The sequence below is a fragment of the Scleropages formosus genome, chromosome 9 (genome assembly GCF_900964775.1).
Source record: "Scleropages formosus chromosome 9, fSclFor1.1, whole genome shotgun sequence".
Classification (NCBI taxonomy): Eukaryota; Metazoa; Chordata; class Actinopteri; order Osteoglossiformes; family Osteoglossidae; genus Scleropages; species Scleropages formosus.
The window spans coordinates 14,774,974-14,802,523 of NC_041814.1; the positions used below are offsets into that span (position 1 = coordinate 14,774,974).

General features: G+C 43.5%; 1 protein-coding gene across 9 annotated transcripts in view; it reads right to left on the reverse strand.

The window, feature by feature from the left end:
- The window catches only part of mast2 (microtubule associated serine/threonine kinase 2), a 103,232-nt gene that overhangs the window by 3,101 nt on the left and 72,581 nt on the right, over window positions 1–27,550 (reverse strand). For 3 of the 9 annotated variants that reach the window (XM_018754183.2, XM_018754190.2, XM_018754189.2), the window contains 25 exons: window positions 21,960–22,051; window positions 16,505–16,580; window positions 15,967–15,987; window positions 14,576–14,654; window positions 13,656–13,810; window positions 10,444–10,519; window positions 10,024–10,233; window positions 7,822–7,923; window positions 6,402–6,534; window positions 6,024–6,091; window positions 5,842–5,933; window positions 5,166–5,374; window positions 4,798–4,936; window positions 4,484–4,616; window positions 4,228–4,393; window positions 4,006–4,107; window positions 3,801–3,923; window positions 3,185–3,294; window positions 2,795–2,949; window positions 1,964–2,274; window positions 1,410–1,625; window positions 1,025–1,251; window positions 646–768; window positions 374–510; window positions 17–207 (listed from right to left, as the gene is read on the reverse strand). In XM_018754183.2, coding sequence (XP_018609699.1) covers window positions 17–207; window positions 374–510; window positions 646–768; window positions 1,025–1,251; window positions 1,410–1,625; window positions 1,964–2,274; window positions 2,795–2,949; window positions 3,185–3,294; window positions 3,801–3,923; window positions 4,006–4,107; window positions 4,228–4,393; window positions 4,484–4,616; window positions 4,798–4,936; window positions 5,166–5,374; window positions 5,842–5,933; window positions 6,024–6,091; window positions 6,402–6,534; window positions 7,822–7,923; window positions 10,024–10,233; window positions 10,444–10,519; window positions 13,656–13,810; window positions 14,576–14,654; window positions 15,967–15,987; window positions 16,505–16,580; window positions 21,960–22,051 — 3,446 coding nt within the window. The remainder of the gene's footprint in view (window positions 1–16; window positions 208–373; window positions 511–645; window positions 769–1,024; window positions 1,252–1,409; window positions 1,626–1,963; window positions 2,275–2,794; window positions 2,950–3,184; window positions 3,295–3,800; window positions 3,924–4,005; window positions 4,108–4,227; window positions 4,394–4,483; window positions 4,617–4,797; window positions 4,937–5,165; window positions 5,375–5,841; window positions 5,934–6,023; window positions 6,092–6,401; window positions 6,535–7,821; window positions 7,924–10,023; window positions 10,234–10,443; window positions 10,520–13,655; window positions 13,811–14,575; window positions 14,655–15,966; window positions 15,988–16,504; window positions 16,581–21,959; window positions 22,052–27,550) is intronic. The other 6 variants (XM_018754188.2, XM_018754192.2, XM_018754187.2 and 3 more) reach the window with 4 other exon arrangements.

The following is a 27,550-nucleotide window of genomic DNA, read 5'->3' on the forward strand; positions in this document are numbered from 1 at the left end:
GGTGAGTGAGCCATACCAGAGTGCACAGAGTCAGGAGTAGAGCGGTAGCCCTGCGTGGGGGAGCGTGGGGAGAGGTTGTGTGTGGGGGACCCTGGGACACTCTCGCCAGATGATAGGGAACGGTTCAAGGAGGAGAGGCTCCGGCTGGTGTGCAGGAGGGAGGCCTGCTTAGTGATCTTGCGGAACAAGGAGGTTTTCTTCTTGCTACTGAGGAAAAAAAAGGCAAGAACACGCACACACACACCTAAATGTTAAACGTATAAGAGGTCAATAAATGTAAGCTCACAGGGAAGCTGTAAAACAGATGAAAATGACAAAGCATATGCATAAAGAATCCTGAAAGATTCAGAGTGATTTTCTCAAAATTATTCACCTGTCCTGACTCTCTTTAGTCTTGGTCTTCTTGTTGCGACGGGCCATTTTGGACTTATAGCTGGATTTCCTGGCTGGACCCACCTTGATGGAGGTGTTCTCAAAAGGCGTGGCCAAGATGGAAACCTTGCTGCCACTCTGAGAAAACAAAAAAAAAAAAAAAAAAAAAAAACATGCGTAAAAACATGACCACCTATATGGGTCAGGGTTCTGTAACAGGGATAAGATGTAGAGACAGTTTGTGCGTGATACACTTTGTGCGTGTGCTCGTACCTTGAGGATGAGCTCTACGACCTCTGTGTGCACCAGGCCGTGTACTGGCTCTCCATTGACGTGAGTGATGAGGTCTCCCGCCCTTAGTCCAGCCTCATGTGCAGGACCACCTTGCTCCACATGCTGAAATCCCCGCAAAACAGAGAACGTGACAATACTTTAGGTTGGACTAACATCACCACAACAATTTCTCACATAAAATGCTTCACAAGTTCATTTGGTTGTGTTCTTCAACAGCAAAATTAATCTTCTCCAGTTAATAGTTCACAGGGAAAGGAAGAAGTATTTGCGGTGAACAGACAGAAGTAACTTAGAAGTTTATCATCTTAGAAAATACAGTACACCCACACTGTCCTCCTCCTATCTCAGCCACACTCACCCAGACCATATGGTGCACAGTGTAGACGTCTGAGTCTCCCATGTAGACACGGATGGCCCGGAGGGTGAAGCCATACTTCTTTCCAGCACGGTGGATGACAATGGCTGGCTTGGGGTTGCAGATGGCTGGGGAAAGGTCCCGTATGGGTGAGGAGTCCCGGGATGAGGGGTTGGAGGAAACAGAGTGGGGTGACATGGGACTAGCCAACGGGGATGCACCATGGTGGTCTGAAGAGTGAGAAGGTCAAAGTGGGGTCAGACAATAGGGCCTTTTAGCCAGACCTTGACATTTTAGGAGAAAAAGGTGTTGCACGCCACCCTATGAATTTGTTTTTTTCCCCCTCTGTACACTGAAAGCTTTATTAAGCCTCCTTGACCTGACAAACCTGGAGGGATCATGAGTGAAAGTGTGGTGGCTGAGGCAGACTTGATAACTTTGTTGAGGGGCCGTGATGTGTGCTTCTCTAGCGACTCGCCAGACAGTAGCCTGTGGCGGGCGCGCCGAGCCGCCAGGTCGCTGATTGCCTTCGGGGTGGAGCTATCTGCCCCCTCAGAGAGTCCACGTGGAGTGGAGCGCTCCCATTGGTCACCTGAACCACCGGCTGTGGGATAGAGTGGAGAGCATTAGAATACAGAAGTACCACATAGCACTGAGCAGCTATACACTGCAGAGGTTCACAATAACAGTCTAGGAACACTGACCTATCAGTAATTTGTAGCTGAATTAAAAACATCTTTCTCACCCATCTGAAGTAGCTAAAGCTTATAAATATCTGAAGATACAAAAACAGACTAACTGGTATGGGATGTTGTAATAAGGGTACTGCAGGTATATAAGTGGTGTTGGTGAATAAACAGATGACTCAAGGTCTTCATGGGCATGGACTCGAAGGTGTTTGAGGAAGTGGCCTCAAAGTCATCCAGACTATCTGGGACTCACGGGTAAGGGTGGCCCTGCTCAGGAGGCTACTATTAGAGCCAGGTGTAGTGGGGGACTCCTCCAGCTTAAGTTCCCTCTCCACGGGCAGTTCTGGAATGGACAGGGGCAGCTCCTCCCCTCGAGGGCCTCTCCCTGAAGTCTGGGGTAACAACGAGGGGCTCCTTCTGCTGCTGCCCCCATCTTCCTCAGCTGAGATGGCAAAGCGTGGCATCTCGATAATGGCGGAGCAACAACGCCGGCGCACCGTGAGCGGTGGGCTAGAGTCGCTTTCCGTGTGTGAAGACTCGGACACAGACAGGCGCTTCCGTAAGCTGCAGCACATGTAGAAAAGTTCTCGTTTTTACAGGAGTGTTTGCTCATTGCAAACAGATTAGGACTGGGTCACAACAAAAAAGAGTCAGTCAATATACTGAGTAAATGCAAATAAATATTTCATATACACACGCAAAGCACAATACATAACTAAGAGTTAAAATACTTAGTGGTGGTCAAATAGCTCTGTCAAAACAGATCTAAAAACGTGACAATTTCTGGAAAAATATAGCAGTGTTTTAAAAGTACCACTTAATTCAGATTAAAGCATTTGATCAAAGACATTTTGGGGGGGGGGGGAGACCATATCAGGCAAAAGACCATTAAAGCAGATTTCTACATGTAGTTTACATTTAAAAGAAGCAGCAGCCTAATGCCTAAGCTGCTGCTTTTTCGCTCACCCAGAAATACATAGTATTTATGCACTGCATCACAGAGTGTGTGTGACACCTTGTGTATTTCGTTGACTTGTGTTTTCTCACCATTATCAGAACTGATTCTTCTATGTGGCAGACTTACATTTCAGGTGATCCAACCATCAAACTGCGGTCACGCGCTTTGAGGCCACCCAGGCTGTCAATGCGGTCTCCACCCTCCTCGCTCAGGCTGCGTTTGGTGGGTGGCGGAGTCCTCTTTTCCTCATGCAGAGACAAGCGTTCCATACTGCTGTACACCTATACATCACACTGCTGTAAATCTCTCATATGTACGTCGCTTTGGAGAAAAGCATCTGCTAAACGAGTAAATGTAAATCCGGCTCTACAGTTACAATCAGCGGACTGCACTGTATTGGAAAACTCACTCAAATCAGAAGCGGCAAACTGCCTAAAACAACCAAGGGGTCATGAAAACATGCCAGTAAGTATGGTTATATCGTAACAGAATTATGAACAAAGCATCTTGCCAAACCTTGCTAAATCGAGGGGAGCAGGAGGAGAACTGGCGAATCTCCACATGCTCATCATCGTTGGTATCCTCCTCCTCTTCAGAGTCTACATGATGATACCTATCAGAACGGGCTGCACAAAGACAGGAAGAGCTTGTAACAGGATGGGACAGGAAAATACTTGAGCAAACAAGCTGTATATGTATCCCTACAGGGAAATTCACACACACAGTTATGCCAACAAAATAAAAAATAACAAACAACAAAATAAATAAATCAGCATTTATAAGTTACAGTTGCATTAAACAAATAAAAACAGTGACTCAAGGTACTCATACACAACCCTGTTTCACCACATTGAGGAACAGGCCCTTGACTTGTACTATGGAGGCAGACAGCTGCTGGTAAGAAGCACTGCAAAAGTACCTTTTTGTTCACCTTAACTATACTTGGCTAGGGAAATTCAAAACATTCCAGTTAGTGAATGAAATGAGTGAAAATTTGTGAGTTAAAGTTTTAGACAGAAAACATTTACTTAACACTATTTTACTACCTGGGGAACCAGAGCTACACTTGTTAGTCATAACTCATGTAATACATGGACCAAAAACCATATAAGCACAGACAGCTGGGACTCACTGTCAAAGTAGCTGGTGTCATCCTCTGACTCCAGCTGGGGGATGAACTCTGCTTTCTGCCTCAGAAGGCTGTTCCAGTCCAGATCAGTGAAGAATCGATGCTGCTTTACCTCAAATGCACCACCTGCAGACATGGTTGCGGTGAGGCTCTAATAAGGCATGATCAGGATGAAAGAAAAGAAGAGATGAAGGATGGGAGACTATACCTGTCCCTAGCCGCTCCAAGGGGTTCTGTCGCAGCAGCTTGGAGATGAGGTCCTGGGCATCGGGGGGTAAAGCCTCATCCTCCTCTGGCCAGATTATCTCATCTAACCAAAATCAGAGGTGATGATTCATTCCATAATTTCACTGACATGTCAGAAAAGTCTTCCATGGGTCAGTTTATGCATATTAAGCTAGTAAGAAGATAGCATGTCCCTGGTACTGACCGCTAATGACCTGGCCAAAAAGCTCTTCTGGTGTATCTCCGAAGAAGGGAGCGCAACCAACTAGAAACTCGTACAGGATCACACCCATTGCCCACCAGTCCACTGGTTTTCCATAGCCCTGCCTCAGGATCACCTCAGGTGCTATGTACTCCGGTGTCCCGCAAACCTGGCACAAAACACAGATGAAGGAATAGGCTAACAGTACTTACACCATGCACACTGAGCTCTGATAAGAGGATATGGCAAGGACATGTACCTGTTTATCCAAGAACTCACGCGCATCCTTCTCAATGTGCCCCTCATACAGGTTCGTAGTGAGGCTCATCAAGCCGATCTTGGACAGTCCAAAATCAGTCAGTTTGATGTGTCCCATTGAGGTAATCAGTAGACTAGCAATCAAAGGAGAAAGAATGGAAACATCTTACAAAAGCCTTCCAGACAATTCAGTTTTCAAAAAATATTTCTAAATTCAGAAGTACATTTTAAAGTGCTTTCTGACAATGTGAACATTTTGTGAAAATGTGACTGACTGATAGAAGCTTGTAATGAGGAAGCCTCTGAGGAGCTCACTTGTCAGGTTTGAGGTCCCTGTGGACGATTCCATAATTGTGCAAGTATTCAAGGGCAAGGACTGTCTCCGCGAAGTACATCCTGGCCATGTCTACAGGCAATGCCCTAATGTTCTTCAGCAGAGTAGCGCAGTCTCCCCCTGGATCAAGGAGTCAAATAGAATAAGTTACACTCATTTCTGACTTATTTCTCTTTCTTTGTCAATTCTTAGCATAGTTTTATCCAGAGCAACTATATTACTATAATATATACTATATTACTTTTACTCATACAGTCTCAGAACTAACACAAATGTATGCCACCATAGTAATAAGACTCGTAAGGGGCTGATGTACGCTTCCGGTGTCCGAGTAAGAGGGCTGGTGTACCTTCCACATACTCCATGACCATGCAGAGGTGGCGTCGTGTCTCAAAGGAGCAAAACATGCTGACTACAAAGGGATTCTCAGCAAAAGTTAGGATGTCTCGTTCCACAAAGGCCTGCTGGATTTGGTTTCTGAGGATCAGGTTCTGCTTGTTGATCTTCTTCATGGCAAATCGCTGCCGCGTCTCTTTGTGGCGGACCAGGAACACTGCACTGTAATACAACAAGAACATGAGGAAAAAGCCACATCCAAAGTGGGTATTCTACACCTGGGTTAATTAATAATCATGGTTATTTAACAAGTCATTGAGGGACCAGCAGGTATTCCAGTTATTAAACCAGTTAGAAGGGGAGTTAAATGGTTTTAATAAGAAGAGTAAGTAAAGTTCAGCCAGGAATTTCACCAGCTAACTGAAAGGAAAATATTTATTCATGCAATTCTTGGCAAGTTCTTTTATCAAGCCTAATACAGCAAGATTACAGGGATTTAAACCTGGGTCATTTGTGCAAGGTGGTAGTTCGACCCACTGCACCGTCTGTTGTCTGTCCTATATTCCGTACTTAATGCTCAATGACCGTATATGAAATTTCCCATACCACCAGAAGATACTAGAGCCTTAGAAAATAAGCTTCTTCACTAGCATATAAAGAACAATACAGAGAATCACAGGTTGTCTTACCCATAGGCCCCATTGCTGATCAGCTTGATGTTCTCAAAGTCTTCCTCACGCGGTGTCTTTGCCTTGGCTGGCTGGACTGCACCACTACGGCTCTGCATATTCGGAGAGAGACAGGAAGTGAGCACACACATTAGTGTCATATCACTCAATAGACTCTCTCGAAGTCTGCAGTCATCACTCACCTCCACAGATTCGTCTGTCTCTGGAGTGTCTGGGTTGCCACTGTCATAGCTGCTCAGCTGGGCCATTTCTGATGCAGAAAGAATGCAGGTTTAAGTGAAAGATCAGATAGCAGCTATATAAAATGCACTTATAGTTTGTATGAGTCCACACTTAGAAACAACCTTACTAATATTTCTGTAGTATTTAATAGTACTATTCATCCATTAAAATACCATCAATTATTAGACTTATAACATAGCACTTAAACTCTGAGGGAAAGAAAAACTACAGAGTCAAGCATAATCCCCCAAAGTATAGTATGAAAGGCACAAGTTGCATTTTCATTTTGAACTGAAAGAAAACTGCTGAAAAGAATCTGCAGGTCATTCAGCATTCACCCTCCAGGGGATCCCTGGTGAGGCCCAGCTGGCTGATGATGTAGCGAGGAATATCTGACTTGATGCCCTGTCCCTCTTTTGCATGACCTTCAGCAGCTTCCAGCAAGTGATAGAACTCCTCTGGGTCAAATTCCTACGAAGCAGCAAGAGGACATCATGTGACTGCTTAGCAACTGGGACAGAGAGAGGTGGGATCACAGAGTTATCTCGCAGTGCTCAGATGGGGAGACAAAAAGTGCAGTCACACAGATGTCCACTGGTAGGAAGTCACTTGGCAATTTAAAATTCATTCATATAAAAGAATGAATCATTATAGTCATTACTATTTATTCATTTAGATGATGTTTTTTTCCCCCCCAGAGTGACTTACAATGTTGCATTTGTATAATATGCACTCACCCTAGTACTATATAAACCTAGTACTATATAAACCTGTATTTTACCCTGTTTACAGGTAAAATATTCAAGCATTTCAGGTTAGGCTTCTTGGTCAAGAAAACTAAGCTCAGATGGCAACCTTTCATTTACAGGATGGCATCCCTAAACATATACAATGGTTCTTGGTAAAATGTTAACAAGGAATCAACAATAGAGCACACTGACAAAAGTGTGAATGCAGTATAAGGAGAACAGCCTCATGTTGACCATGAACAGGGCAATACATCAGCCACTGCCTCGACTAATAATGGCTCTGAGACAAAGACATCCAGGCTCATTCCACTGCTGTCTCACTGGCTGCTCCTCCATCATCTGTAACAAATCCACTGTGCATAGTGTCACGGTTCTGAGCCTGCACAATGACTCACAGTTACAAACGTGCACAGCAACCCAGCCCAAACCCCCCCATATGTCCTCTGCCCCGGACTGTGACAACAGGACAGAGGTGACATACTTGGCAAAGACAAAAAAGGTGCTGGATGGTTTCGGACTAGAACAACACATAAGGCAAAAGGCTCCCAGAGCCACACATGGCACAAAGTTGATACACAAGCCCAGAGGAAAAATGGTAAAGAACAGGTTCAGATTCAAAAGCTTAATACTGTAAGACGAGAAAAAGCCCTCCTACGACAATGTTCTAAAACTGAGTGCAGTTTTATTAAAAGTCTTTCAGAGTCTTTCAATTTACGGTTTGTTATTAGTTGCATAAGTGACTTGATTCACTTATTCACGAAATGACATGAAATTCTCGCCTTTGGAGAAAAGCGCCTGCAAAATGAATAAATGTAAATTTTTACCAATATTCACACTATATCCTATTTATACAATGAGAAATTTCACTAGGTCACTTTTCAAAAAAAAAAAAAAAAAAAAAAAAAAAAAAAAAAAAAAATTAAGTTCCTTTTAAAAAAATGTAACAAAATTTCTACCACCTCCTCCACCCCCTCATTTGCTGTTCATATCACTCCCCACTGCTCCTTACCAGACACTCGAGGAGACGGGCAGGCCGAGCGATGATAATCATCAGCTTCCTGACCAGTTGGGTCACGAAGGTGACCTCCGCACTCTCTGACCGCTCGTGGGCCTGTCCAAACAACAACAAAACGTGATACAGGCAGGGCCTATTTACATGGCACTTTCATTGACCCCAAAAGTATTAGCATCCAAGCTGGGTTCCAGTTAATCGCTGCATATGCAATCAAATTTGTATTCATATACCTGGGAAACACTGTCCTCATGCCAGAATAGCTTCCATAATAAATGCAGAAATCATCAGAGCAAAGAATCAGGTGGACACACTTTACATTTGAAAGAGGAAGTGTTTGTTGTTGTTAACAAATAACTCTCACAAATGTCTTGGGTGTTAATAGACATATCCATGACTGACAGCAATGCCCTAGAGCTATAAATCAGCCATTGAATAATTTATAGAGGTAATGAAACCTCAAGAGAGTGCACAGAAAGAGACCGTTTCCTTTACCATAGGACTCTCCATGACTGAACTCATGATACTTAATTACCACAACCATGGTGTTGACATTTCAAAAGATCATCACTCTGGTCCATTGCGGCCAAAAGATAATCATAAATACTGACACTGGAAGGTCACATCGATACACCTAGATTATCTTCATCGAGCTTCAGACAGTTTCAAAACAGAAGAACGGGTCCAGCGGACATTCAAAAAGGACAGCAGGTTGCCTAAATGAGGGACAGCTCTGGACCTTGAAGTCTGGGACTCCAGGCTTGACAACAATGCTGACCAAGAAGCAAAGAACGGGGTCCTAGATTAAAGGTACACACACTTCTGTATTCACAAAGAAAAGCATACTGTATAAACGGAATAATGTCCTTGATATAAACACCAAATTAAATTCTACTCACAGTAAGCCTTGTGTTCAGAGTTTATACCCAAAGCAGAAAAAAACCACCTTAAAGAAACAATGCTATTTCATCCAGTAGGCAAGCACAAGCCTTCAAATAACTGCAATAAGCAACAAAGCATAACCTGAACAAGGTACATCCAAAGAGCTAGTTGTACTCAGCAAAAAACTGGGTCAGCTACTTATGTAAGAAGAAACACTCAACTGGTAAAGCACTGTGCACAAACATGCCCCACTTGCGATGTTCCAGCACATGCCGTAAAATCTCCTCTTCTTCCAGTCTCCTCTGCCATGAAATTTGGGACATCTTGCAAAGCGTTTTGTTTACTTTGTGCCATAAAGTACTGGCACTCCATTGGCAGGATTTATATTCTTATTCCGTCGACAGCACCTGCTGCTAATCAGTGCCTGTCCAATTAGAAGGACCCAGCTGATGTCATCCTAACCTCAGGATGCTGGTGGTCTGCTACCTGCCGCCACAGTGTCGTATGACCGATTCTGTTGTGCGATCAGCTCTGCACCACAAAAATTCCAGTGCAGGACCAACGAACAGCCAATCCAGTGCTGCCAAACTGTTAACCTGCTGTAGGCGAAAAGGTCCCCCCCCCTTTCTACTGGAGCCCCTCCTCCAGGTTGTCTGAAAGACACATCAGTCACCAGTACTGAGCACTGGGGCATGAAATTAAAATCAGTGCAATGCTCCCCGAGACCCCCACCATCACCCCCTTATACAATACCAACTCCAGGGGTTGGAATGAGACCGAGGAGCAGCAGCATGGGCTCAGAGACCCCGGTCACTGTAACTGAGCCAATACACATGCACCTCGGCAATGTATGACTAAAACAAGTGTGACTAAAACAAGTGTGACAAGTCTGAGGAAAGCAAAGTCCAAAACAAATTTTTCTTGATACAGCAGCCACAGCTTTTGCGTCTTTGCCGCAGTTTCTCATTTCCTACTACACATATGGTATGTTCAAAAGAGCATCTTCAGCTACCTCTCAAAGAAAACGCATTACCAAAAAAGCAAAGAATTTCAAAATTTATACTCATACTTATCTACACTTTTTAACAGCAAAGAACCACATGCTTAAAACAGACAAATATTTATCTGGTCAAACATTATTGAAAGAATAAATAAAACCTGTTGCTTAGAAAGTAATTTAATAATTACTTTATATGCTCTTCACAGAAAAAATTAGAATTTAAGCAAATATTAAAGTATATGTACTAATATGTATAAATCATAATTAAGCACTTTCAGAGTCCACAGATGTTTGTACAAACACATTCACACACTTACATCCTGCAGCAGTTTCTCCAGGTTTTCCTGCAGCTCATAGAAGTAGCGGGATGTGATGAGGCCGTCACGGGACTTGTCCAGGCAGTCGCGTGTCAGCTCTATCACCTGGTGGTGGATGAAGCTCAGCACGCCATCCGCCAGAGGGGTCACCTTCTCCGGCATGGAGGAGGATAGGAAGTCAGCCAGACGCTCCTCCATCTGAGCTGTGGCCTGCAGGAGGGCAGAGGGTTAAGGCAAAGGGGTGCTCAGAGGAATGTCACTAACTTACAGGAATGTAGACTGCTCCCCTTACTTAATTTATAGCCTTTTTATTCATCTCTCATCACCTGTTGCATCTTAAAGTAAGTAAATGAATGTGACTTGCTCAGAAGATTGAGACATGAAAATTTTACTAGTGATCACCTCATTGCCCAGACTCACCTTGGGGAACCGTTCCTTGTATACATGGTTCATCATAACGATCTCATGATCGAAGGATACAGGTGAGCGACCAGGGCTGTAACAGACACAACAGAGCAGTGAGGACTGGAATAAACAGAGGACAGGCTGCAGATCCTTCCACTGAATTCTAAAGTGGAGCGGAAAGGCTCGTCCCACTTGCCGTATAGGACAGACCAGATTAGAGCTGGCCTAGGGTGTGCACAGGTGACACATTTGATCAGAAGCGAAAGAAAGATTGTTTATGGTTCAATGACACACACGGTAGATGCTTCGAGAAATCTGAGACCTTATCAGCGATGTCCTGACTGCACTCCAGGAGGCCTTTTCTGTTTGATCCGACACTTTTTAAAAGGAATGTAACAAGGCAACCAAAGGCTCAGGGACAAGTCAAACTCATCTCCGTCACAAACACCACACTTGATGATACCACTAGTGCCCCCCACCATTCATCACTGTGAACTGAGGAAAGGATATGTATGAATAAATGATGAAGGCAGGATACAAGCCTGTCTAACAACATACAAATACAATGGAGAGCGGCATGAGTGCCATTGCACACTGCGAGGTGACAGCAGGCTGTGCCTGAGGTATGCTAACACTAGAGCACACAATGGACTTGACGGGGGGGGGGATGATGCAATGCACCAGGAGTGTGAGTCACATAGGCTGAGGTCACATGTGTTGACTACCATATGAGATAATGCATTAGATCATCCCACACCAACACTGCCAACCCAATTACCCTGATAATTGATTGAGAGAAGACTTGTCAACTTCACAGGGTCCTAATTGTATCCATGGAGACAGATGCGGTCCACCATATGGAGCTAAGATGATCCTAATGAGGTCTGACAGAGGACCGCCGGCAGAAAACAGCAACAGTGCGGAATTACTCCTTTACCACTTTACTGAATGAATGCATTTGCACCTAAATAAGAAAACAATAGGGTTCCCCATGAAGGTCAAGTCTTTACATACTGAAAATTTTCCACTTGCTGAAGCTGCTTAATAAGTTAGGTTTTATGAAGCCACTGATCACGCTATTTATCATTTAAGGAACAACTAAATAATAAAAAGAAATTCAGTACTGACATTTTGACATGTCAAGACATATGAAATTCAAATATTCCTGCATGTATAAACACAAATTTTTGCAGGAAAACAATCAGAAGTAGGTAGCATTTTGTATAGCCTGTTTATATTTTCACCTGTTTTATAGATGAAACCTTACATTTACATTTATTCATTTAGCAGATGCTTTTCTCCAAAGCAACTTCCAATGAACTCTACATAGTGTTACCAGCCCACACACCTTATTCACCGAGGTCACTTACACTACTAGATACACTACTTGCACTGGGTCACTCATCCATACATCAGCGGAACACACTCTCTCTATGTGTCACTTACACATGATGGGGGAACCTGAACAGCGTTACTCATTCATACTCATTGTGAACGCAACCCCCCTCTCCCCTCCCCTTCCTTTTTTTTTTTTTTTTTTTAAATACCAGTGTCATGGGTATTAACTAGTGTGGTATACGGGTTATAAATGTGTGTGTCAGTCAAGAGTTCTCTACCTCTTTGTCTCTCAAAATTGACCTGTTTCTGTGACTTACTCATGGATACCAGGGGTGAAATATCCTACTGAATTTTACATGCAGTCCCATCAGACTTGAAGTTAATAACCCTCTATCTCTTCTTTTGAAGAGAGAAATAAAGTACATGATTTCATGGGCATCCTGGATAAACACAGTATATATGTTTGTGAGAGTCAATTGAATGCTAGAGTCCATTCTGCTGCCTGTACTGTAAATAACAAAGTAATCTTTCACACATCACAAGAGCCCCAGTGTATCAAGGCAGGCAGCAGGGGAAATTACTGGCCTAACTGACTATGACAGAGAAACCAGACCCACAATCACACAGGTAATTAATTCTGGAGGGCAGACCCCATGGGCAGTCTCACCCTCTCTTTGGGCCCCACCACTGATAACAGAGTCCAAGGATCAGATGGGAATTTTACAAAGGAAAGCAGAGTCTATAGACAGTTCAGGTGCTAAAACCCCATAAGGAACAGGCTGCACACCCTGACTGAACTGTGCCGTGAACTCTGAAAATGCTGATGTCATTGGTGCGATGCATGTCTAGGTAGACAGAGTAGGTTACATCATAGGTTACACCTGCTCCTCAAAACCTGTGTCTAATGGTACATCAGAATGAATGGGCCTTGAAGCCTCACATAAATATGTGCTCAAACAATCTTGTGCTCAGCTTGTTAAATATGCTATAAACTAATTTTACTGGATCTATGCCCCTAGAGATTTCAAAAGTATTTGGTTTTGCCCAAAATCAAAAGAATTTTTTTCTGAACTAGAGTAGAAACATCATTCCTGCCACCCCCATGATGGCTGATACAACAGCCACGCTCATTCCTTCATTTTCATAATTCTAATTAGTGTGCTTGGACTCCTCTTGTGCTTCCTTCTGCTCTCCCATCACACGAGAAGAGGAAAGATCTGGCAATAGCCTGAAACTTCCACATAAAACATTAACTGAGTTTATTCTGAGACCCACAGCATTATCCCCAGCCAAAATAGTAAGGAGAAACATTTTGCATATCTCAATTTTAACAGATTTTCACTTACACTAAAAAAATGCAGTCATGACCCAGTGATAGAAAAAGGTCTGACACATTAATCTAAACCGAGCAGAGCTGAACTGGACTGCAGTCTTCCTAGAAATTTCCTTTCCACATTTTTAAACCACTAGCATGTTAAGACAGAAAAAGCTTTGGACTCCAGCATTTCATGTTTTCACTGTCAGAGACTGTAAAAGTAAAAGCTGAACAGGATCAGGGAGGGAAGATGACAAGGATGAATATGCTCTGTCTACAGTGTGACAAAAATACTACAAAAAAGCCACTGTGCAATGCCATGGGGATCTCCAGATGTAATTAACATCTCAAACAGGTCAAAAATGGAAACATGACCTTTGAATTCCAGCAGGACCACTGTAGACACCACTGTAATAAAGGGAAGGTTTGAATGCTGAGGGGCACATTATGTAGAATGTCACGTTTGACATTTAAAGCCTGCAGACTGTGCACTTGGGAGATGAAATGAGGCATGACCTAAGTTTCTGGGGTGGGAGGAAGACAGGAGAAGGAAAGAGGGAGGAGCCAGGCTGACCTGAGGCTGCGGGAACGAGGCCGCAGTGCAGGAGAGCGGCGGCCCTCCTCATCCGTGATGCTCTCTGAGCTGAAGTGCTTGGTGAGGAAGTGCAGCTCATCGGCCGTCGGCTGGAACGGCAACTGGTGCAGCTTCTCCTGGGATGAACATGACGACTGTGAGAGGCAGAGAGGGAGGGATTACATGGGAAGCAGGCGGAGCAAAGGCTGAGCACAAGGCAAGGCACGGCAGGCTTGCCCAAGCCACTCTGGCTCATGGCATAGGCCGCCATGCCCAACTACGCCACTTTCAGCCGATGCTTTCCTCTCTGGGACTGTGGACTGCTGAAGGCCAGTTCAAACCACTTGAACTATTAAGAGTTTAACTAGACCAGTCCAACTCTCTGCAGGGCTGGAGGTTCATTCTATAAAACATCAGAACTGAGGCCCCCTCTCCAGCTGCACCCTACTTGGTAGGAAGAGTAATATTTCTCTTTAGCAGTTTTTTTTCCTCTTCAGAACCATATTAATTTGCCTGGGCTACTGCAATTAATCACTGCCATTCTGACAGGAAGATTATCTAAGACTTCCTCTGGTACTGAAGTAATTAGTGATGTTCAAGTTACAGTACTGGTTTGAAAGAGTGCTGATTTTGCCTCCAACGCTATACTAATCTAGCGTGCATGCCTCCTTCCTGTCAGCATGAAGTCGTCTCATTAGCATACAGTAATAGGGGTGCTGGTAAGTTGACTTGGCCTCTGACAAACTGCAGCCCACGGCTTTGAAATAAGTGTTCCCGCATATATAGAATCAACTAATTAAATGGCAAACAGCTTCTGAGCAGTGACTGTTACCAGAGCACTACAGCTGCAGACAGCCAGAGACGGGGAAGAGACATGCATCACGATGTATGAAAATGTAGGCATCAGCAGACTAACTCACCGAGACTGTGGAGCTGGGCGTGTTGGTCCCATAGCCAGAGGACGGCAGTGAGGCCAGAGACCAGCGGCGACCATCGGTTCTGAAAGGACAGAAGGGGAGGAAGACTGTCAGGATGGTGGAGGTCAGGGTGCAACAAACAGGCAAGCCATGAAAGGATTACTACCGCTGTAGTTCAGCAGTTCCTAATAGAACCCTGTGCTGCTTCTCTACATATGAGGAAATATGTATAGTCTCAACAGGAAGGCTTAAATAACTATACAGTCTGCCTCAATCATGGTGTCAAGGAGAAAGGTTTGTGCTCGCTGCTGAGTTGCCCCAGTAACTTTCCCATTTTGAACCCACTGGGATCACACAGCGCTTTGGAATGACAGTAATACAGACATGCAAAGAACACAATAGAGACATGGTCTGAAAGCACATCCGTGTGCTCAGAGAAAAGGGACCTCAACAAAGCAAGCAGAGGAATGTAACAAGCACAAGGAAAAAGTGACGTGAATGAAAGACAGCAGCGACTATACTGAATAAAGGAAGAGAACACGTCGTTCTGTGTCAATTTGTGAATGGAGACATTTAAAACCCTGAGTGAAATACTTCATATTTTGAAGTATAATTCACTGCACTAAAAGGACCTTTGTCAGTCACCTAAACATTAAATTCCAACTCTAAGAGATGAGAATGTGTTGATTTAAAGGATGTGTCAGGTGAAATGGTGATTCCATATTGCCCTAAGGGTGGGTGGGTGAATGAGTGAGTGAGTGAGTGTTTGCTCTGTCATGAACCGGCATCTGCCCAGTGTGCACCCTGCCTTCGGTAGCCACAGTACTCCAGTATAGGCTGTAGATCACTGTGACCCTGCACCATGAAAAAGTGATTACTGACAATGCACTGATGGAGAGGGGGCAAAATAAAAATTTAAAAACCTTTAAAATCTAAATTTTGTAAAGGTGGTATTTCCAGTATCCAGCATGAAAAGTTAACCCAACATGCATCTTGTAGACCGTACAATTACCTATTACTTATTACATATTTATTAATGTTACTCATTTCACCCTCTTCCCTTGATTTACAGATACTTTAATTTCCCAAGTCACTTAGGCTCACATGAGCATATTACTCCAGTCTACTGTATGAAGATCAGATATGAAAGGAGACTAGCAAGAGAGTTCTTCCAGACAGCCATGCAAGGAGGGAGCAGCAGGATGATGGAGCATGTTTCCTGCTGTGGATATGGGCAAAATTCAAACCGTGGAACTCCAGAACTTGAACTCATGTCCATTTCACAGAGTTCAAGTTTCACCATTTATCAAAATCAGAGCCAAGAACACTGAGCCCTGAAAGGGGGAGATGCGCAAAGGGGAAGATGTGGGAAGATTTTAGGGGACAACATTTACCTGTCAGCCCTGTGCCCATGACTGTGTGGAAGAGAGGACAGTGTTAACACAACAGAACCATTGCAACACAAACACACACAGATACATGCGCACTCTAACATACACACAATTCTGATAGAAGGTACATGAAGTTATGCGCATGTACATGAAAAATGTAGAGAGACAGTGGTAGCATCACCAATGCACCCTGCATGTGTACATGAGAGCATTAAGATGGGGCCATAATCGTGAAGTTTATCTATGTGAACTTGTATAATTTGGAAATCTTTTTAATCTTTGTTGCTTTTAATTACAAATTCACCCTCCATCGACTATAATTAGAATTTGTAATGCACCTTCCCTGAAAGATAAGAGGATTTTAGGCTTAAAATCCTCAGATGATTATTAACCAGGACTGTCAATTATACATTTAAACGAGCACCGCAGGCCTGGGTGCCTAGTATGAAACGTCACGCATTCAAGGTAATACCAGCAGAGACTAAAAGGTGTGCATATGTGTTGTGTGAGCAAGACTACCCGAGCAATCGCATCTACTCACCTGCGAGCCGGGACGAAGGAGAAGTGGGCTGCAGCACTTGGGGAGAAGTTTCGGGGACTGTCGACAGGGCTACTTCCTGCACAAGTCAGAAGAGCAGAGAGAGATGATTAGAAGACGAGTAAGATGACCGAGAGCAAAGGAAGCCATATGAACCCAGGTTAGGCCACAATGCAAGGCTGTCTGCACTGAGCAGCTCAGAACAGTATGAGTATAATTTCTGCAATGAACAGTTAATATCAAACACCGAAGCGATTTTCTCTCCAGTACATGAAGTATATGGTTTCAAGGTAATGCTGAATTGCCGTTTTTTTTCCCCAAAATCAGAGCATACGGCCTAAACAAAATTAGAGCCAGTGCAAATTGACCAGTTCTTCCAACATCATAGAAAGAATACATCTTATTTAAACAAACGCCTGTAATGGTTAAATGAGCTCACATTTTCATCCGCTGAAAAATTCACTCCAAAAAAATTGTCTCAAGTGCAAAGTTGCCAGGGAAACTAGCAGCATGTGTTCATAGCATATGGTTTTTGTTGACTGTCAGAGAATGTGTAAAACCAGGAGTGAGTGATAATTCAATTCCATTTAATGTACTTTATGTATCCCTCAGAGGGCTATGGCACTCAGCAGCAATGAAAACTATACAAATAAACAAAACAAAAGACATAATACAATAAAAGTGTGCTCCAACAGAAGCACGCTAGGCATCACTGGAGCCCACAGGCAATGCTAAAACAGAATTTCACACCATTTGGAGACGCCGTGTCGCAGATTCAAACTCTCACGCCACTGAAAAACCTAAGAATTTCAACGATATAAAAGATGTTCAAAAAAACTATTTGCTCCAAAAGAGCTAAGCGTCATCTGAAAGTAAAGGAGCTGTTGGCCGGTCTGCATTACAGCTTCAGTGATTGTCTCTGAAAACATTCTGGAACAACACTAGTGTGCTCTTATAATTCTGATACCATACATTACCTTGGACAAAGAATCAGCTAAAAAAATAATAATCACAAGAGACAGCCTTCCACACAGTTCTGCTTATTACGTAATGGCAGGCAATATAGTTTTTAAAGCTATCGGTGTTGCCAATTCAAATCCCGCAGGGGGCCTGCTACAGTACTGTTGGCAAAGGGTTTTAATGTAAAATCCTCCAGTTATATAGTAACTTGCATAAATGAATAGATGCACTAGCGAAATAAGCAAGTCTATAGCACAAGTTCTACACGAGAGATTCCCAAGGAAACACAGATGAAAGAGAATGTGTATACCACCTTCCCAGCAGCGCATTGATTTTTAGAGCACAAGAAGGAAAGGCAGACGATCGCTACATGTCCTCCCCTTCTGGGGTAAACATGCCACACACTGCTCATCTCTCTCTTTCTATTATTATTTTATTTATTTATTTTTATGCCACACATGAGCAGGCATTCATGATGAAATAACTGAGGAGATAACGAACATAGAGGACTCTGGATGAAATGACACTTTGATCACACAGGCCCTTCTGCTGAAAGAACACAGTACTTTGTAAAAGAGAAAAAGAACAAAATTAATCAAGCCTCTTCAGCTCATTAGAGGCAACAGCCTGTGACTGGCACCAATGACCCCTCCCTCTACAGTTAAGAATGAAACCTACTTTTGGCTTCCAAAAATAAATAAGATATAGCTGAGGAGGGCATACTCTATGGTGTGTGAAGAAGAGCAATGGGAAAGCTAGGCCCTGTACGCATCAATGCGTGTGACACCGAAAAACGCAGCCGGGCCAGGTTACACCCCCTGAATTCATGACGTGTTCCCTCCTTGCGGCTCCAAGATGTTGCATTAATATTAATGAGTCCTTGACATGCTGTCAGAAAGAACAGTAAACACTGCCTCTTGCTGAGCACCACCACACACAGTTCGACTGGGCCATGGAAACGGAGAGAAAGAAGGCTGTCAAAGATTCTGTCAAATGACAACCGGGCCTTCAGAAGGGCCATTAGGAGACGACGGCAGGTTTCAGGCCGAATGCTGCTGCACGCCGCATGTCACGTCATCACGTGTAATGGTAGTTACACTCTTCACTAAATGGATGGTGATTGGGCACGAGCTGAAGATAGCCGCACCTAAAAGGGAACGCATAGGAATAAATTTTATGATCCCATTCTTAATTGGTGGGAGCGGCTCCAAATAAACAGGAACTAACCAAGAGTAATTGGATCTGCATGTGAGGTCTTTCTCGAGAGAGGAGAAAAATCACACCAATAATGATATACGAGATGCCTGCTGCTATCCACCAGATGGCAGTATTCGCAAAATGAGAGCTGCAGCTGATGTGTGTTGCACACGGCGAGTGCACCCAACATTTACTGAATCATACTGTTGTTGTTATGGTTCACGGATGACAAATTTAGTAATAAAACACATAATGGTAACAGGCAACATCCTGGCTGATACTATCCTTATTTGGTTTGTGAACCTTTTTTTTTTTTTTAAAAATTAAATTTACTTGCCACTTTTCTCCAAGGTATTTTAGTGTTATGCTACTTGGAATGATTTACCAGTTTATACAGCTGGTTTTTTTTTTTTTTTTTTTTTTACCGGACCAATTCATATAAGTATTAAGGGTATTACAGTGGGAGGAACTGTGATAAAATATTACACCAACACTCAAGTAGTGGAAGAAAAACGCATAAAAACGTTACATTCGTGTGCGAACGGGGACTCCACAGCAGACTAGTAAGACATGGGAGGACTAATAATAATTATGGGGTAAAGACTTCGACTCAGATCATTAAAAAGATTGATATCCTCATTTATGAAAGATCTGATGTCGTCATGGTATTATTTAATAAAATTATACTCAGCAAGACATAACTATTTCAGCTAATCCCCTTCAGTATTATTCATCTGTCTCCATCGCTACCCCTGCGCTCCCTTAGAAACCCCACATTCGAGCGATCTGTTCACCGATGGTGCACCTGAGAACAACATCAAGTTCACCTGCCATTAACATGTGAGCAAAGCAGACTGGCTGATAGAGTCAAAATGCATCTCAACGCAACAGATCTCCATAATGTAAAAGACCAAAGAGCCGAGTTTTAACACACTGCACACAATTCTCCACATCACCACACATTTGCATCAGCGAGCGACCTCCCACCCCAAGCATACACAAGCAAGTTCGTCCACACACCAGTATGCTTCAAAGTAGCTCTACCTCTCATACAGGGCCGGATCTCACCACCCAGCAACCACCCTGAGCCCAGCTGTCCCACTCATCAACAGCCAGAGTGCGCCATCTCAGCAAATACCAGTGTGACCTTTCCTTCACGCTCGGCACGGAAGCCACCAGAGACGGGGAATCTGCACAGCTCGTCATTTCATTAAGCTTCTTTCGAGACTGGAATTAAAAACTGGATTAAACTTCTTCCCCCTCTCTTATGCAAACCTCAATTTACACAAGGTATCAGGAAAATTTCCATACTGCTTTCCAAGTTATTAAGGGAGGGAGTCTAATGCAGAGTGCATGATGAGATCCTCGCGATTTGAGAGCCACATCATATCAGGGTTGGGAAATGGTATCAGTCCTAGGGTCACGTCCAGAGAAATTTGATCTTCTCAGGCCATTAGGTGAAGGCCTATTCTCACCTTGCCCTTCAGATCTCTCTTGTTCTCTGCACTACTGACATCTCATAGGACAAGCAGGGGTTGCATTTCATTTGCCATCAGTCTGGTGTTGTCAGGAGAACAGCTCAGCTATCGTAGAACTTAAGAGTGAGGAAATTCCATCTGGAGAGGAAGGCTTACCACATTCCATAGGGACACCAAGTACCACAGCGGATGCAATGGTTCACTGAGCGGTCAGACAAAGACAGACAGCGAGCCTGAATGGTTCTTGGCCACCCCTAGGAAACCCAGCTACTGACCAGTTTGGCAAAGAGGAGGGAGACCAGATGGGCAGGAATCACTCCATCTGTCACAGCGATTGGGCAGAAGCCTTTTGCCCTTCAAGTCTACAAATAAGACCCTGGTTATGTCAGCAGGGCTGGACATTGGTCAGAAGTGTCGATGCTCACCTCTTCCTCCGACAGCGAACCAGCTGAGGAAACCTGGTAAGAGGATTTCCTTAGCCTGATCTTGGTTGTCTGGTGTCTGTGCCTCCATTTAGTTCTCCTAGATACTGCTAGCGTACAGCTTGCAGCCCACAGATGCTTTGACTCAAGTAAAACTGCTGGACTAAATGATCAGTGGTGGAACAGGAGCTCGCACCCTTATCCTAATCCTTAAAGCACAGAACTGAGGGACGGAATAGCTCATGCTCACCACCAGAAAAACAGCGGGAGAGAGGGACACTCTATAGAGGAGACCAGTAGCCTCTGACATGAAGAGCACTTGCTGCCATTGATAACAAAAGAACTGTACATGTCGCTTTTGGTTTGGCCATATGGCCTTGCTCTAGGACACAGGGATAGGAGACAGTTGTCTGCACTGGTTCATTGTCAGTGAGAAGTATGGCTTCCTGACTTTCAGGAACACCAGGCATATGTGGATCTGCTGGCCCGTCTACCTAAGACAGTCAAGCAATAACAGAATGTACTAGGTGGTATGGTTTGACAAAAGGAAAATAAATTGAAAAGATAATGATGACAAGACCTTGTTTTTTGTACTTTGGACTACCCGACTTAATATATCAGTCATATGCGGACAGATTTTTGTGTAATTCCTTCTCTATTTTATTAACTAATTCTGGTGCAGATTTAGAAGAGATATAAGAAAGCCTGAATGGAGAGTCTGCTCCACTCTGCAATAAAAAACTGATATGGGGGAACCTCTTTGTTCTGAGAGCAGCATGCATGTGAAGAACAAAAGAAGAGCGGCGATGGGGAGGAAGTAGCCGTGAAGGGATGCTTCGCAGTTGCAGACATTTTACACGACCTGTCAGGCTTCGCTACTGCTCAGCGCCTCCTTTGTGCTTTCTCTGATGCAGACCACGCTTCAGCATTGTGTTCAACCCGGAGCCGCACACACCTGCTCCACACCTGCCTCACACAGTCATTTCCTCACAACCAGCCAAAGAGAACAGATTCTGCCTCAGTGGATGACTCACTCAGAGGACAGACCTCAACTTTGAGGCTAAGATAGTGGTAATTTATTACAGTTACAAGCACAGATTGATCTTGAAGAACACCCAATCTTTGATAAGGGGGAGGGGTGAATTCATCTCTTGCTGAAGTTACTATGACAGCCTCTCTGTATTAGAGCCTTAACTGTAGCACACAAGAGCTGCAAAGGGGGTAAAGCAGTGAGAGCCCTGCTCAGATAAACCAACAACCATTACAGCAACATTATGAGCCTCTGTTGGTGAAACAAAGCGGGACACACACACAGCCACTGGGGCCCACTCTGCTGAAGTTGATTTACACAGGGCTGTAATGGTGGTGAGTGCTTTCTGAGGGAGCAGCATATCTGCCTACCTGGGTGACCATGGAGGGGCGAGTGGGGCCGTGGCAGAGTGGGTGAGGTACTGGACGTCACAATGAGGCTCTTCCTGTTGTTGGTCCGACAGCTGAAGGGAGAAACACTGAGTTAGAAAGGAGTAAACAGGAGAAACGTGGAGGTTCATACAACAATGGACCCTGTCAGATGTAGGCCTCACACAATCCCCTGAAGAACATATTTTTTAGTCACTGCGGAGATCTGCAAAATTTCCATATTCTCCATAATTCCATCACTTCTGTATGAGTCCAGAAAAAAAACAATTTGTGCTGCAGTTACAGTAAATTTCAGGTACAATCGATTCCGCGATGCTGTAAATCCTACTCCATTTCAAAAGGACCACACAGGGTAGCAAAATAACTGGTTGACCATCCAAGAGCCTGATGTAAAACTGAAAGTGAGTAGGAAAGCGAAACCCTCTCACTTGGGCCACATGTGGATCAACCTGACAATGTTCATTTGGCCAGCTGCCACTCCAACACTGGCCCACTGCACCCACAACCCTGAGAAAAAGGTATTTGTATAATGCAATTTTTTTTTTTTTTTTTTTTTCCATAGAATGCCTGCAGCAATAACTCCCTATGTCCAGGAAGGAGGAGACAATGTCATGGTCCGCTGGCAATGTTCTGCTGCTCTCAAAACAAATGAGAGCATTTGCTTTTGGGTTAGGTGAGCAGCAAACAGCAGGCTCCACCCAGGGGTTTGTAGGACACGGTTCCTTGTTCATGACCAGGGAACACACAGGCAGCCTCCTAAACTAATAAAATTCACAGCTCATTAAGATCAAGGCAGACCCCACTGCATGCATTAATACGCAGGAGCACACAAGCAATCTACATATATTTCACTGCACCTGTGCGAGGCTGGGGCAGGATCATCACATTATAATTCTCAGTAGAGGTCAACAACCAGCACGAAGGCAGATGACAGTTAGTGTAGGGTGAATGCATCACCCCCTGATACCACTACGCACTACAGAGGATTAAGTTCGTCCCAAATGCAGTCAGCAGAAGCCCTGTTGATCCCACAATCCCAAAATCATCCGTCCATTAAAAAAGACCCAACAGGAGAGATCCCAGAGAGAACGGCACAGAAAGCACAGCGGTCGAGCAGGACCACTACCAGCAAATCCTGCCTCTGTACATTACTCTGTTGAGTTCAGCCCTGCAGTTGTGTGTCATAGCCCCAGTGCGCTTCATGACCACTGTCATGGTGTTAATGATGAGAACAGGCAAACACCCAGGTGCGTAATAGGTGTTTGGACTGCATCTGGACCCTCCTCGGATGAATCTATAGACATGGGGCGATTGGGTAAACACCCATTTGTTTCTGAATGACTGCTTAGTACATACTTACCACACTATATGCAAAGGTTTTCAAAGTGCATTAACAGCAAAGGATGAGGAGAGGACAGCATACAGTGGGTCTAAAGACCTTTCATTCCTGAAACATGTCTGGATAAACAGTGAGATAACTACCTAAAGAGGATTATGGGTACCCTTGGGCTTCAATAAAATCTCTGATGCCATTGGACATTTAGGATATTTAAGTGGAAGCGCAGTAATCAGTACTACAAAAAATATCAAAGGCAGCCATGTTAACAAAGGGAACTGATGTGCTGCTGTTGGTTTTCATAGTGCCCAATGAAGGCCCAGATTTTGTGCTTTGATTTCAACTAGGGATTTTTTTAAAACCATTTGTTAGAAAAGTGATTCAGCTGGAAATATTTGTTATTTACTGGATGGTCAGCAGCTGAACTGTCAAATCAAGAGGACTCAATGTACGTGATCAAATAGCACAAACCTGGGCAGCAAGAAATCTGTGAATTGGATTTATAAAGCTTTGCTCCCTGTTTCTCACCTGTCAGTGCACATTGCTTTTCATCCATGCTACAGCGACAGACACACAGCGTTTCTCTCAGGTGCTAACTACATAACTTTATAAAGCAGCTTGTAAAGATGGCTCTTTAGTATTCAGGCTCACCTCTGATTCCCTTTATTATCCCCGTATTGATATTCAATGCCTGTCCCCCAGTGTTAGCAACAGTAGGCTGGATTATATTAGCACTACAGATGTGGACTGCTGGGGGGGTGTCTGATCAGGAGGAGACACCATCGCCTGCTCAAAATCAAAGCAGTGGCAGACACCTGTTTAATGGGGTGGGCACCTTGCAGCAAAGGGCTGGCAGACCCCATGTTGCAAAAGTGCTACTTCCTGCACTATGCCCAATTCGCTAATTGCCAGGACAGATGCCAATGTCTGAATGCAACTAAAAAGTCATGCTTCTTAGTATAAAATTTCACACCAAATGTGCTGTCTATGTTTCAAAGATGGGTTTCATCTTCCGAGCGTGGCCTGAAGCACATTAATCAAATATGTTCTATATGTGCTCTTCTTACCATAATGATTTTCAGAAAGTGGGAAAGGCTGAGGAGCAGCATGAAGTCCCACCATGTGGAGGCTACAAGGGGGAAATACCATGCAGCACAGACAATTCAGGGAGGGAAGAAAAAACAAAAAACTTTGCCAGATTTAAAAAAAAAAAAAAAAAAAAACAAATGACACACAAAAGCTTTGAGAAATTTACATACTAATGATAGTAGCAGCTGTGTGGAGTCCTCTGTGTGAAATGAAAGTTATGCCTTAATTACAGTAATTGAGTGAGGAATTGTTTTTTCCATCATGTGTGATGCCAAAGAACACAGTATTAATTAGCTCTTGTTTCTCTTGGTTGAATTTCAGAGCACCCACCAGTTCCAGTCTTGTCCCCTCTTCACAGTCATGCCCAACCTTACGTGCTTCCCCCTACCCCAGCCTTAGGCTTTGCCTGTCTCTGCCCCTGCCCTCATGCCACACCCTGTCCCCCAAGCCCAGATTGAGCCTGATCCTGCCCATGTGCCTCCTCATACGAGTCCATGTGCATTCACAGGGATCTACTCAGGAGGGGGCAGCAAAGCAGCACCGCATGCTGTAGATGCAGAAGATCTGGGAACGGTTTTACACAGTTTATCAGACAGTATTTATATATGCGCAAGATCACTCCCGTTCTTCAGTATAGGAGACGTGCAGCATTATTACACAGCAGTGTGGAAGATGAACCAGTCTTTTCTTTGATGGCTTTACTAGGCCTAGGAGTCTTATGTTTAATTCACCACAGCACCCTGAATGCTTTAGAAGGAGAATATTTCTTTCTCCTAACAACGTTCCCCTTCTGGGAATGTAATCTGTAATCAGAAAGGGGTTAAAATCTTGTCGTCATCAAACCACCTAATGCTAAACAATGAAAATCCCAACTTCTATGAGATGGAGAACTCAAGTACATGCTTCACTGGCATGAGAGACTGATGGTTTACAACGAACGTACAGTGGTGGATAAGATGATAAACACAAGCAGCATCATTTACCAAATGCCGGCGTGCGCACAAACGCATGCATCCACACACAGACACACGCACACACACAAGCAAACAGGAGGAGCTGTTCCCCAAAGACATCCCAAGACCTTGTATGGAAGTCCTTTTCTTGTCACCAGCAAAGCATTATGGTTTTCTTGGTCTGGTGCTTAGAAACAAAAGGATGTGTAAACCTGAATTTTTTTGGTAAACAAGTTTCAATATATGCACTCAAATGATAAAATTACAACTCGAGTCAAACAAATCTTGTTAAAAATAGGAAAATAGAGACACCTTTCCTGGGAAAAATGTACTTCAGCATGTTTGCTTGGAGAGCTTCAGTCTTCTTCTCTTTACTTGTTTGTGTGTACATCAAAGAAATAGGAGTTTATTATAAAAAGGAAAAAAATTCTGTTACACATAGTGCCTCCAGTTATCTACTGTAAGAACAATATCTAAAATCAGAATACAAGCTCATGCATCATTCATGCTTTTGTTTATAGGAGTGTACCTATTTTTCTGACAATTTCCTATGATTTATTATGATATACTTTTAGATTCACTTTTTATTATAATTCTTTATATACTTTGTCATATTTATTGCTGTATGTGCTAATTTGTGCCAGTGATGTGGCGAGCTGTAGAAATTTCTGGAACAGTATTTCTGCTAGTGATAAAATTGAACTGTACTAGGACCAAGTTAGGAAGACCTTGAAAGGTCTGTGTCTGGTACGAGGAAATAACACAGGTTGAAGAGTATAAAAAGAGCAGCAGTCGACATGTAATTATGTGCAAACATGAAGGTGAATATCTGGTGAGAAGTGCACATCAGTGATGGATGTCATCTGTAGACAACTGTAATAAACCAACTTAGGGTTATTGTGACTTGGAATTGAACACTCAGAAGAAGCTAGAATGTGGGAGGAATCTAAAAGTCTAAAATTAATTTCAAATTAAATTTGCTTTTCTCTTTAATGAGGACATTTTTCCATAGGGTTAATGCTTGTTGGTGCACAAGCAGTCTAACTACAGACCTCAAGAACTGCTCCTACATTTCCATGAAGTGTTGTTACTCATGACTGCAACAACTGTGGCTCCATCAGTCATCAACATCTTGAGCCGCTGCTCCTCAGTCAACTTCATTTGCAAGAGCCACATCAGGCCAAAACACAAAGAACACAATCAATGAGTCAATAATCATCTATCATTATCATCGTTTACCATCCAAAAAAAAAAAAAAAAAAAAAAAAAAAAAAAAAAAAAAAAATCACCATTCAGGAGGGGTACGTCGGTGGTGGACAGAATTTCCCATTATGATGACTGCTTAAATTGCCCCTTATTAAAGAGAGACACAACTGAACAGCAAGCCAGGACCCATGGAGTTCCAGTGCAGCCCACCTAGAGAGACAGTCATTTTCATCCAGGCTCTGACGGACAGGAGCGATCAATGTGCAGGGCAGTTATACAGTCATTAGAAACTAAATTGGACTGGCAGGCAGATGAATCCAAAGCAGATAGGACAGCTTATGGGTTGCAGACTGAACTTACCCTGGGGAGAAGATCCCCTCCACTAGCTGTCAATCGCTAGGCAGCAGTATAAAAACACCTGCCCTGCTGCCCACTGCTATGCCTAATGCTACCTACTCTTCTGATACCGTGCTGCCTAATCTGCTTTATCAAAATAAACTAAATTTGCAGAGTTTAAAGATCTTTTAATCCTGGGATGCACAAATTAAATGAAAATATCCTCTATTACCAAACAGGACATGCAAAGCGTGATGTGGCATCAGTAATGTTTTTAGACAACACCCAAGGAAAAAAAAAAAAAAAAACAAACACAAGGTACAGCGATAACACTAAATCTATACCCATCACATTACAGCTGTCGAGAGTAATGCCAGCGACCTTTTAAATAATCAATGGTGTAGGATGCGGGACAATTACCCGGAAGCGTGTCTTGTGCTCATCCCCAGCAGTGACAAAAATACACAAGATTGGATTTAACCAAGCTTTGCTATGCTGGTAAGACAATAGGATATCCAAGGGGGGGGACTCCTGTTGAGGTTTTTTTTTTTTTTTTTTCCCTTCTTAAAAAGGGGGTTAGATGAGCCCACTGGTATTTCACAAAACCTTTGACATTTTTACGATTTTGCTCCTACTGTGAATGTATCTCGCAC